At 42.3% G+C, this 13,366-nt stretch overlaps 1 protein-coding gene across 1 annotated transcript in view; it reads left to right on the top strand.

The window, feature by feature from the left end:
* TEX47 (testis expressed 47) overlaps positions 1–12,848 on the top strand; it is a 937,506-nt gene extending 924,658 nt beyond the window's left edge. Inside the window, exon 7 of the mRNA XM_069647358.1 lies at positions 11,079–12,848. Coding sequence (XP_069503459.1) covers positions 11,079–11,116 — 38 coding nt within the window. The 3' untranslated portion in view covers positions 11,117–12,848. The remainder of the gene's footprint in view (positions 1–11,078) is intronic.
* Positions 12,849–13,366: the final 518 nt, after the last annotated feature.

Below are 13,366 nucleotides of genomic sequence, written 5' to 3' on the forward strand. Positions count from 1 at the left end.
GCATCTTACCCATTATATGACCTCCAAATCTAGTCAACAAAATGTTCCTCCCAGGAATTTACTCAATACTGCTGAGGATTATTCTCCACTTTATCACATCCCCATTCCCGCCTAGCTTTGCCTTCAGCACGATCAGCCTAGGCATCACCTCACCCCTCCTCATAGAGCCAAGCACCACAATCATGCTCTCCCAATTCTCTCCTCCATGCCTCTCGGACAGGCTTACCAGACTTCCCAAACTACATGAGCCCCGAGCCAGGGACTCTACCCAATCCAAACTAACCAACCGAACTACCATTAGTACCTGCGTTAACCTCACGTTAAAAAAACTCAAACCCAACTCACTCAATACTACGACAACCAAAAACAAAGCGCACAAGACAGCGACCACCCCTATCCCTACCCCTACCAAAACCACCGCCCCACCCACAAAAGGTGCCCTCATTAACGCATGCTCCATAATTGCCCATGCCACGGACATCGCTGAACTCATCCCCGCAGAGGATCTAGATTTTTTAGCCATAACAGAGTCCTGGCTCCATGCAGCCGCAGGCCCAGCCCTTTCGCTAGCCATCCCCAACGACTACACCATCATCCGAGCGGATAGAAAGGAATCCAGAGGCGGAGGCCTGGCCATCATTGCCAAAAACCACCTTAACATCAGACTCGATTCCGCCACACACCTCCTTTCATGCGAATCACTTACAGCGAAGCTGCCCACTGCTAACTCCCAAACGATATCCATTCACCTACTCTACAGATCGCCGGGACCCCTGGGATCTTTCGAGGAACACCTCAGTGCCACCTTCACCGACAACCTAAAAAACTCCTCACAATGCCTCCTCCTAGGAGATTTCAACCTAGGTTACAAAGACCCCAAAAACCACCAGGCAACCCTCATCAATAACACTTTGTCTGAACTAGGCTTCACACAAAAAGTATCTGGCCCCACCCATAATAAAGGGAGAACCCTTGACTGGGTTGCTGACTACAACTGCGCCGCATTTATCACCAATAACTCTCCTCAATCCTGGTCTGACCATCATCTCCTCTCCTTCTCCCTCGAAGTCTCGAGCCCCAAAACCAACATGGCGCTAGCCACAGCCATTCCCACGAAAAGCAAGAAAAACATTCGAGTAGAAAAACTGATCCCTCTTATCCTCCCTGCGTTCAACCAACTCCCTGCTTCCAACCCCTAAGACCTCGTAGAAGGCTATAACAATACCATGCGCACAGCCTTAGACGCCATTGCGCCATTAAAACTAATAAAATGCAAACCTAAAAAGCACCTCAACCAATGGTTCTCCAGCCACCTTAAAGCGCTTAAATTGGAAAAACACAAATTGGAACAAGTCTGGAGACAGTCTCCCACAGACCACAAGTTACTGCTCAATAAAATAACGGCCAATTACAAAAAAGAAATCATAGCGGCCAAACAAGAATCCTATAACCAGAGAATTGCACAATCCAACTCCAGTACCAAAGAGCTGTTCACAATTATCAAAGAATTGGAAACACCAGTGTTAATCCCAGATACCTGCGTGAGGAATAAACAATGGTGCACTAGTGTCCAAAATGCACTAAACAACAAAGTCACAGGTCTTCAAACCAAAATTAAAAACAAGAAAGACTCCCTCACCACTCCAACTAACCCCACTAACACCCCCCAGAGCCCTCCACTCACATACCCAACATCACTCGCTTCAGCTTCTCCAAAGTCTCTACTCTCGAAGTGGAAAAAATCATTCTCAGCCTTAAACCATCCAACTGGAAGGAAGACCTCTGCACTCCACAAATCATTAAAGATGCGGCAAGAGACCTCTCGCCATTCATCACCAGACTCATCAACGCATCATTCTCCTCAGGAACAGTCCCCAGCAACCTCAAAGAGTCTTGGGTCCTCCCCCTCCTTAAAAAACCTTCCATCCTGACCAACTACAGACCCATTACCACCGTCCCATTCCTGCTCAAGATTCTAGACAAAACAGCATACCAACAAATCCAAAAACACCCTGAAATAAACCATCTCCTAGGTATGCGACAATCAGGCTTCAGACCCCAACATGGGACTGAAACGGCCCTCATTGATCTGAAAGCCCAAATAGACTCCCTTAGAGACAACGGGAAAATTGCACTACTACTCTTACTAGACCTCTCTGCGGCGTTTGATCTAGTTGAGCACAAAATCCTATGCAATCATTTAGACTCAGCTGCCCACTTCTCCCAAGAAGCCATCGGCTGGATTGAGTCATTCCTCAGCAACAGATCCATGCGTGTCTTCTCCACCTCTGCCGCTGCCGACCCCATCCCCATCACATGCAGAGTCCCACAGGGCTCCTGCGTCTCCCCTACTCTGTACAACGTGTTTACGAAGCTCCTGTTTGACGATCTAGATGGCCTGGGTATCACCTACACCAATTACGCCGATGATACACAGATCCTCGTCCTGCTGACGGGAGATTACAACCAGGATTTGGCCTTGGTGAACAAGGTGTACCTCATCATTCAGGCATGGATGGCTTCGCACAGTCTATGCCTGAATGATGACAAGACTGAAATCATCCTTGGTTCCACCTCAAATCTAACCAAACTAGACCACAACTACACCAACTTCATCATAGACGGGAACCCGATCAAGGTAGCTAAAGAAGTGAAAACTTTAGGAATATATCTTGACTCCTCACTAACCTTCCACAAACAGGTTAGCTCTATGGCTTCCTCCACGGCCTACACATGTAAGCTTATAAGAGCAGCCAAACCCTTCTTATCCACCCAGAGCTGCATTACACTAGCCAGAGCCTTGGTATTATCTAAACTGGACTACTGTAACGCCCTCTACGTAGGACGCTACAAAACAATGCTCTCAGAGCAGCGCTTAACATTCCCAGAAGAGAACACATTTCCAGCATCAAGAAATCCCATAACTGGCTCAACACTTCAGACAAAATCCTGCTGAAAGTAGCATCCCTAACTCACAAATCCCTGAACAACGCTGCCCCACGCTACCTGGTAGACAGAATATGCAAATACACCCCCAACAGACCTACCAGAACTTCCAACGCAAACCTGCTCATAGTTCCCAGGTTCAAACGCGCCAAAATGGGCAGCAACAGCTTCCAGGTGAAAGCACCCCAACACTGGAACGCCCTACCACCATCCCTCAGGACACCCCAAACCTACACACACTTTAGACGTAACTATATCCAGCGGATAAAGAACAAGGATCTCTAATACTTCTAACCTCTAACACCACACTGCCGCAATCCTGTAATGTATGTTTATTTGTAAATTTTATAAATATTTGTATTGTATTATAGCCTTCTTGAAAAACTGTACACATCTATTGTCACACTGTAATACTGCAATGTAATGTATAAGCAACCTGTAACCAAGCTTTGAATAACCATGCTGCTCATGCGCTCTCATACCTTCGGGTCTGGTGCGCAATACAAATGATTAAACTAAACTAAACTAAACATGTGTGGTGGAAACCTGTACCTCCCATACACCTGCCATCAGGCATCCCAAAAAGGCTGGTCCTGGGTAAAAAAAATGCGGGGCTTGGCTATCCTCCTCCTCCTGTGGTGTCCGACGACCACTGCTGCGAGGAACGGTATATTCATCGTAGCGTCTGAGCTTGTTTGTTGTTTGCACGCACTTTTATGATGCGTGGCCTGCTTACACCTGCTTCCCGCTGGCGTACGTGTTTCCGGATTAGCGCGTCATTTTTGGCGCACGCCTTACCCCTGTTCGATTCCATGAATACGTGTTGTTGGCGCGCGTGTGGGCGTTGCAGCATTTGCCTCCCGTACTTCCCCGTTACGCCCACATTTTCGCGAGTTGTTCCCCTTTCGCATGTTACGCCCCGTGTTCCGCCCACTTTTGTAGTGTGTGCAGCGCTATGTGCGCTTTCCCTGTGCGCGTAGCGCACGCTGTTTAATGACGTGTGCGCCCGCGTGAACCAACCACGATTTTAGCGCATATCCCAGGATTTACACGTGCACTTAATTCCATGGATCGATGTGCGCAGCTTTAGCACGCATGCGCTGCGATTTTCGCATTTGCGCTGCCATTTTCCCGCTTGCGCTCCCCTTTTCGGCACACATTTATTCCATGAATCAGCCCGTTAATGTTTAGGAGCTCAGTTAAACAAATACGGTTTTAAGGCCCGTTTGAATGATGTCAGTGTGGGGATATCTGAGATCCAATGGTAATGAATTCCAAAGTTTCTGTGCCACAATAGAAAAAGAAGACTTGCCCACCACAGCCAATTTTGATCTTGGGACCTGCAACAATTTCTCTGCTTTCAATCCGAAATGTCTTCTAAGCATAAGAAATCCTTTCCGACAAGTTTGTCGGTCCGTTATTTGAAAGACTTTTATATTAATGTGAGGATTCTGAAAGAGACTCTGGCTTCCACTGATAGCAAGTGGAGTGCACATCTCGCAATGGAGATATGTTCTCTTCTGCTTATATTTTCCACTATACGTACAACACTATTTTGGATGACCTACAGTTTCCTTTGTTGATTCCAAACAATAAGCTGCTGCATTAGTCAATCTTCACCCCTATTACTGACCTCACTAATGTTGCACAATAATCTTTTGAGAAAAAAGGCTAAATTGGAGATAAGAGTTTGAAACAGTAGGATGACGTAGCTATGATATTATTAACCTGGGCTTTTATATTTACTTCAGAGTCCATATATGAACGCTGAGGGTGTTCACTTTATCTTGTGTTAGTATCATACAAATCAGCAATGTTTATGCTTTCATATTCTTGGCCTAACTTGTTTATCCTCTTAGCTGTACCCATTAACATAAGCTTGGTTTTTGAATCATTAAGAGCTATGCCATTCCAAACCATCTATGTTTGAATGTGTGCATAGACCTCATTGATGCCACTCGAGTCTTCTTTGTAATCCTCAGTTGTGGGTAGCAGACATTAAGTGTTATCTGCGTAGTTTGTATACGTGGCATCCAAATTGTCTAGCGGATCAAATAGAGGTTTTGTAAATATAATATACAACGCAGGTGAAAGGCATGAGCCCTGCAGTGAGCTGTGCAACTTTTATGCCACTGAATACTCTAGATGAATATGCTAGAAAAGATTTTACCCATATTGTAGCTTCATCTGAGAAATTTGCAGTGTGTTGTAAACTATCAACTAGGATATTGCAGTCGACCAAATCGAATTCAGACGAGAGTTCTAATATCAGGAGAGCGATGCCACCCTGATCCATTATAGATATGATGTTATTTTTTAGGTCTAGCAATGTTGTTTCGGTACTACGAGCCTCTCTAAATCCTGATTGCCGTTTTCCCAAAAATATTATGCGTATTCAGCTATTTCTGGACTTGTAAATACACAGCCCGGTCTAGGATTTTCAATAAGAACAAGACATTGGTAATTGGTTTATAATTTGTGGGTATATTATAGTTTCTATTTCCATTAAAATTTTGAAAAGTTCCTTTGTATCAGACCATGCATTTCCCATACGGGTTACATACTTTGTTAGCATTGACAATACTGGCTTGATATTCTTTTGCAGTCGATACATAAAATACTCTATTCCCTAATTTATATGTGGCCAATCTACATGAATACATGGTAAAGTGTCTGCGTTTCCCTCCCTGCATAGTTTCACAACTAATATCTTGGTTAACCTATGCGGATGACACAATTCTTTTGGACTCAAAGTTCCATTTAAGAGTTGGAAAGGTATTCAGAGGAGAATTGCTTGGTTGTTGTCCACAGGAAGACTAAAATTATGGTCTCCAAAAATAATAGACAAAAAAAATTTGGATCGAGGATTAATAATTTAGCTATTGAGGTCATGCAGAGTTGTGTATATCTGGATGACCCTTTCTTTTGCTTGGATAATGGAGAAAAGTTGGGATGTTCAGTTACAAATAAGATCATAAAGAAATTCAGTACAATAAGAAACTATATAAAGTACAAAGGAGGCTATTCAACTGAAGGTCTTTTGAAAATATTGAATACTAGCATTCTAACAGGAATCCTGTATGGCCTTGAAATGTACACATACAAGTAAACCTTGTGCTCACTGCTCTTTAAGCAAAGTTGTGGAGAGGTGCACTGGGTCTACCAAAGTGCACCACAATTGAAGCCAAATGTAGTGAATTAGGTCTTACCACACTCAGCACTTTAAAAAATATAAATAGCCCCCTTTTTTATTTAAAAATGAGACTGGAAGAGGATAATGATGAGTCAATGTATAGTAATTTTAAAGAGATTTTTTATAATACGTCACCTAGGATGCCCCTTGGCACCTGGAGGAAAGATGTTATGCAGTTTTTAAGCAACATCAATTATGAGATAGATACTTCGACCCGCATTACACTTGCAATACAGGAAATCAAAGAGAAGGCATATACGTGGGATAGAGAAAACAGTTTTGTTTTGTTGTCCTCCAAAAGATTATATAATAGGTATATTGTCCAGACTTTCCCCTATGGGGATGCCTTCAGTTATATAAATTGTATCCAAGATGGAAGAGTACGTCATTTCATTCTATTATTACGTTTAGGCCTTCTCCCTACTCTATCGAGATTGGGAGCCTGGAAAAAATACTTTACGAAGAACATCGATGTTGATTGTGTCAAGTTATGATTGAGGCGCCTAGGCATTTACTGACGGAATGTGTTGTGATTAAACTATGTATTGACAATGGTTACACCAAAATTACATTTCTGCTGGAAATAATAAACACTGACCAGAGAAGCTCTTCATTTCTCATCTACACAATGTACTATATTTGGAATGAAGTAGAGATATTATTGAAATGTACATAGTATGAAGATGATTTTTAGAATACGTGGTTTTTATGTATTGATATATCCTCTTAATTCTCAGATATGGATGAATTCTAATGATGAATTGGTGATATGTTTTTTTATTGTGTAATTTGTATAGTGTTAAAAGTTTTTTGTAACTAAATAACACTTTTATAAAAAATGAAATATGTCTTTCACCCCGTTCTAATTTGTTACGTTCTGATTTTCTATTGTTCTTTTCTTGCACATTTACCTTTCCATTTTTTTTTTTCATCACAGGAACTGTTGTTCATCTTTTTGAATTTTTCCTACAAATATCATTACCTCCCCTGTTGGGTTTTCTCTTTTTTTCCATACTTTTGTTGGTTGTGCCTGTTGAACTTTAGTTTCCCAATTGTTTATTTGATAGATTTGTTTTTGATGTAAAATATCTTTTTATATGTTGATTTTTGAATTCATATTGATGTTAAATAAACACTCACTGGTTTAACAGAATTCTCATTGTTGCATGCCAATTTTGGCACCCTCATAAATCATTTTGTGTGTTCAGTGCCACCTTGGAAGTCTGCCCAGCGGGATATTATTGATACCCACATTTTTTTTAATTATTTATTTTTTGTTCTCAATCAATAGGCTCTGTGGTGGATTTATATGCGTATGCTGTTATTTTGCCCAGCCACCACTTCGGAAGAGGGGTGCTCCCAATATGTATTTGCTATCCCACTCTGACACCACTAGTAGGACAGTGACACTGCAAGACAGTATAGTGTGCTTACAACATGTATTTATAGTCAGGCTTCTCCTTGAAAGTCCTCATACCGAGGACTAATATGGCATGGAGTCACAGTTGTTGATATGACATACACTTGGGTGCTTCAGTATGCCCACACATAGGAGCTGGGCTCATCTTAGTTCTCCTATAGGATAGTGAAGAGAAAAGAAAACGGGAGAGGAGACCTTCTTCCTTCTCATTTCCCCCCCTTCAGTCTGCTTCACAGGCGAGTCATCTCTTTCTCTGTCATTACAGTCTTTTCCCCTATTTTCTTCTGTGTTTCCTTATGGGCTCCTGCCTGATGCCTAACTTTGGTGGTTGTTGTAGTGTAGTCGTGTCTTGCCACTGGCCTGGATGCTTGCTGTAGAATGTTGGTGCATGAATGTAGCTCAGGAGAATGTTGGGTGGATCTGTGTGTGAATGTTCTGTGAGTGTCAGTTGGGGGCCTGAGCTGGGTTGAATGGATGGCCGGTGGGTCAGCTCCTTTATAAGTAATGTTATACCTTCACATGCTCCTGTCTATGTCTACGTGTACTGTAAACACAAGAAGAGTAACTGTAGTATTGTACAGATTGTAATATATGTGAATAAAGCCTACCTGGAACCAATCTAGACTACAGCTGGTCTGTGATTCAGAAGGGCATACTGAATGTCTAGCATTAAGGCTTTACAACAGTGGTCCAAGGGGCATATGAATTTGGGCCTGGATAGGTCAAAACAGTTGGAACTGGCATTGTTCTACCCAGGGCCACAAGGCATGGTCCTTTATGAGTTGTCCTTCTCTTCTTGGTGTCAAGGTCACAGGCTGGCGATATAGATGTTTGGAGCAGGCCCCTGTTCCAAATGGGTGCTTTGCCCTCTCTCTTTTGGGACAACAGGTGTCTTAAGTATTCTCGGTCTTGTCTCAAGGCCGTGGCTTTACTGTGATGCTGTCTTTCCGGAAGCTGCTGCCCTTGGTGCTTACTCCACTGGTTCAATCCTTGCTCAGCCAGGAGACAGCCATCCCCGTGCTTTATTATGACGTCTACTTGTTCTGCTGCAGGCTTGCTTCGAGGTCGGTTAGGTGTGGCTGAGGTTACCTCATCACACGCCTACGGGCCGTAAGGTGAAGTACAAGGTATGCATGCTGGCCTCAAAAACCTGCTCGACAAACTGCTACAACAAAACATCTCAAGCCAGTCGAAGCCACGGAGTGGCTCTGCCCAGTCCTCACAAAAAAAACTACGTGGAGAGAGTCTCTGCCCATGCATTGACCTTTGTATTCTTAATGCTAAAATGATCACTGATTTTTACCCACTACTAACCATCAATGAACTGCGACTGCTGGTTCAAGAGGCAAAGTGTTTCACAAAGCTCGATCTAAAGAGTGCCTACCATCAAGTTCATCTTTATCCATATTGCAATGCATTCAAGGCGCTCATCACTCCTCAAGGCACATTTCATTACATCAGAATGCTAGGGGGTCTTTGCTCAGCTGCTGCTGTTTCAGAGACTGATTGCCAACCTACTACATGACATTCCCAACATGGTGCTCTACAGCAAGGATGCGGAATCTCCCCGCCTCACTATGAGCAGCAGAGTACTACAGCTTGACACTGACGAAGGACAAATGTACAACAAGCCATGGTAGAAAATCTGCAGTATTTCTTTTGTATTTTAATTGTATATTATTGAGATTTACGAAAATTCAGTACTACAAATTCGGGAAAGATGACTATAAATCATGCATTGAGAGAAAAAGGATAGTTTAAAATTCAGTAAGTTGTGTTTTCAATTAAGTACCCAAAATATGGTAAGAGGGAGAAGAGCAGGTGGGCAGACAAAGTCAGTTAGTTCCTGTATTTTGGGGCGAGGAGTGAGAAAGAATGAAATGGGAAGAGGAAGGGGGGGGCATGGGAACAGAGAGAGGAAAGAGGAGTGCGAGAGAGAGAGTTGATTGAGAGCCAGGTAAAAAGGTAGAGAGCGGCAAGGCCTTATAGATATTTATGGACAATGCAAAGAAAGTGAAAGGAAAATGTGAGTCAAAGGAGGGACAGAAGAGAGGATGAAATAGAAAAGCAGGTGGTAGTAAGAAAAGGAGACAAATTGCTGAGCTGTAGACAGACGAAGAGGAGTAAGATGAGAGCAAGGAAGACCAAGTAGCAGGGAAGAGCAGTAATCAAGACGAGAAAAGATAAGGGAGGTTGTGTGAAGCTTAGTGGTGTGAAAAGAGAGAAAGGTTCAAGGCCAACAAAGATAATAGAGATAGAACAACAACTGCAGGCCGTGTTAGTGATAAAGAGAACAAACGACAGAAGAGGGTCAAAGATAACACTGTGATTGCCAGCTGATGAACGGAAAGGGAAATTAATCAGGAAGCAAGTAAAAAGGGGGGGAGTCAGAAGAATGGGGAAAGAAAAGCATTTCAGTTTTAGAGGGGTTGAGGTGGAGAAAGTGAGCAGCCATCCTGTAAACAGTGGAGTGGAAATTACAGAAGGAAGAAAATGTGTTACTCGTAGACATAGAAATTACACGAGAGATTAAAAGAGTAGATCAAGGAAAAGAGAGGGAGAGTGTGCAGGGAGAATAGTTGGGGACAAAGTACAGAGCCTTAGGGACCCCAAAAAGTAACAGACATAAATAGGAAAAATGGCTGGCTCAGGAAATAGAATAGGAACGGTCAGAAAGATAAGAACAAAACCACTGGAGGATGGTGCTGGAAAAACCAAGAGAGGATAGGAGAGTAGGGTGGTCAGCAGTGTCAAATGCGGCTGAAATAACGAGAAGTAGGAGTATGGAAGGCAACAAGTTTGTACGCAATATCAGTGTCAGGAATAGGCCCTAAATTTTCTCTTGTTAACTCCATTGTGAAAGCTCCTTGCCCCCTTCAACAAAGAACAGCGTTTGCGCATGGGGTTATGTGAGAGCTCTGTGAAATTCTTGGAAGCATTCTCAGTAAAGACAGAACCGCTTCAAAGCCTTCAAATTGCAGTGGCAAATAGTGCATATTTGGTCGTGTTGCAGAACACTTTGACTGTCTTTTTACTATTTGGTGCGTTGACAAGCCCAGCCCTCTCACTTTCATTCAACATTTAATACTGTCTGCAAATGTAGCCTGGTCTACACTTGTTCGTATCACAAGCCCTCTTCGCACTCGGCTGTTTTGCCTTTCGCCCAGGTAAGAGAAGTAGTCTCATAGCTGTGACCTGTGATAACCAAAGCCACTAATAGCCAAGGTTTCCAGAAACTGCTGTATACGCTCCTCACCAAAACGAATACCAGTACGTGCATTCTGGAAACTCCAGCTTGGAAGGTGCCACTAAATGTAAAACAATATTTAGGTGCAGAATGCTGGCGAAAGAACGTGTTATACCTAGATCAATCTTGGTCCAGTGGGGCCAGGAATTGAATATCACGCTTATTGTAACTCATCTTCTCAGTTTCATTTCTGTTCCAGCAATTTCACTTTTGTATTCAACAGGATTTCGCCACGCTTATTAACACTGTATTTACATTTTCATTTCTTCCAGATTATATATGGCCGATTCCTGGCCATATTTATTTATGAGCGGTATTGTCATCTGGTAAAATGCAACGTTTAAAGAACAATACACTCGAGGTTATCAAGAAACTGGAGTGAAGAAGACAAGCATATGACACATTTCAATATCTCAAAACGATAGAACGTTCAGTTGTTTTGGAGCTCTATGTTTGTGTAACTCTTTCTTCCTGGTTATTCAGTTTCACGTTCCATTTTCAACATTTCTTCTGTGTAGCCTACTCAACAAACGTGAATTACTGATGACATGAACACTCTTCTGAAACACGTGTGAAGTCAGTTGATGTGTGCATATATACAAAGGGCCCTTTATACCATGTTTTAAGGTGCTTAGGCCTTAGGTGTATTTAACAAGCAAAACAAGTTGTGTTCTCGTGAATACATCTTTAAAACACAAAAAATAAGAGACTTTTGTAGGCTCAAATAGTGCTTCTTGCAGGCACTAATTGCTCCTGCCGGGGCAATCGTTTGCCTCCGGGGCATGCTGATGTTGTAGCTATCTAAAAGATAGAGATAGTTAACCCTGTTCCCAGTGTTTGCATGGTGCAGCTGGTCACAGCCAAGTGAAAAAAAGGCAGCTGCTAATGACTAAATGAGGTAAAGGCCCTTTATTCAGGACTATTTCCATACATCTTTTGGGCCTTCTTTTTAATTCTCCTTTGATCTGGGCTTTCGGAGAGAAGGGAATGTGTGTAAAGAATAAAATACAGAAGCATTACTAAAACAGTCAATAGAAATCCCCATCTAAAACATTGCTTTTGTATAGTGTGGTAAGGACCAATAAATAAACGCATGTAGCTTAGTGCCTACTCATGGTTCTGAACCGACCGGTTTCTGCTATCTTCTTACTTTGCACGTAGCTCATCAGGACTGTGGAGAGGAGACTGTGTGCTCCTCGTGCCTGGCTGGTAAAAGCCAGGTGTGGTGATAGATAAGGAGGTACTAACCTCATATTTCTCCGGCACAGTCCAACAGAAAACTCCTGTAAAATATATGGAACAGGAAAGGGTCTCACTGAACGAGTCAAATGAGGAACTGTCAACACATGGTTTCACATACTTCATTTCTTACAGAAAGGGTCATAGTTCAATGTTAATGTAGATCTTTTCATAAGAGTTGCTAAAGAAAATGGTATCCCGCCTCGTGGGTCAATGTGTACTTGTAAGAATTCAACTGAGGTTTAATAATAACCCGCTGTGGTCTGACCTGCTTGATCTCCTCTGCTGGACATGGTTGCTAAGAAGTAAGAAATGAACACATACCAGCATGCAAACATCATCGTTGTTTTTGATGTTCCTTGTTGCCATTTATACGGCCGCTCATTAGTGGCCAATAGCATGCAAAGTTGGACAAAGTGTTCAAGCTTTTATCAAAAACACACGTGGCCCTTTTTTTCTCATAGCGGTTCACACTAAACATGAGGGAAAAAAATGTAAGTAACATTTGAAAGCATGCTTTTTACACACCACTTAACTTGTGTAGTTTTGTTTTGTGGAGTGCAGGCGCAGATTGAATTTACCGGTTCCGCCACCATCATCTGCTCAAAAATACAAACCGAACCCATTTTGGGAGTTTGCTATCTTTTCAAAAAGCTTGAAAACCTACCTGTTTGATTAGTCATTCCGTGATCTCTTCTTAGGCGACATTATTGGGGAAATGTTAGATGTCGTTATTCTAATGTCTTCTATGACCTATGTTTTTGTGTTCCCACGCCCTGATACCAGCCTGGTTTTCGACGTGTAATAAAACAAAATAAAATACATTTACAGTAGCATGACATTTTCATCTTGGCATTAATGCACTGGATTCCATTGCAATTTGTCACTTTTCCGCACCTACTAAAAATAGGCTCTTGCCATAAGAATATATTAAAAATGTTATCTATCATGCGTAAATCTAAGGCTGCATTCGCACTCTTTGCACTACAAAGTGCAAAAAGGCATGTTTTTACACAATTATTTTCACTTCGTAATGTAAATGATGAAAATTGCACGGAGAGAAATTATTTTAATATTAGTGCAAATGCAAAAGATCCTGTGTGTGCAATTTGCCCTTTCCCCTTCACTGGCTGCACCCTCCCACTTTCTAATCGATCCATTCCATTAGACACACGACAGAGTACACACAGACCAGTGACTCTAATTGCAGTATGTATTTGTTTTAAAGCAAACAACCCTAGCCGAAGGGCAGCAGGGCTGTGTGCATTCAGCAAATACAAAATCACAATCTGCTAAAAAAGAAAATAATACGAAAGAGTAA

Source organism: Ambystoma mexicanum, chromosome 2q (assembly GCF_040938575.1).
Source record: "Ambystoma mexicanum isolate Mex_15411 chromosome 2q, UKY_AmexF1_1, whole genome shotgun sequence".
Classification (NCBI taxonomy): Eukaryota; Metazoa; Chordata; class Amphibia; order Caudata; family Ambystomatidae; genus Ambystoma; species Ambystoma mexicanum.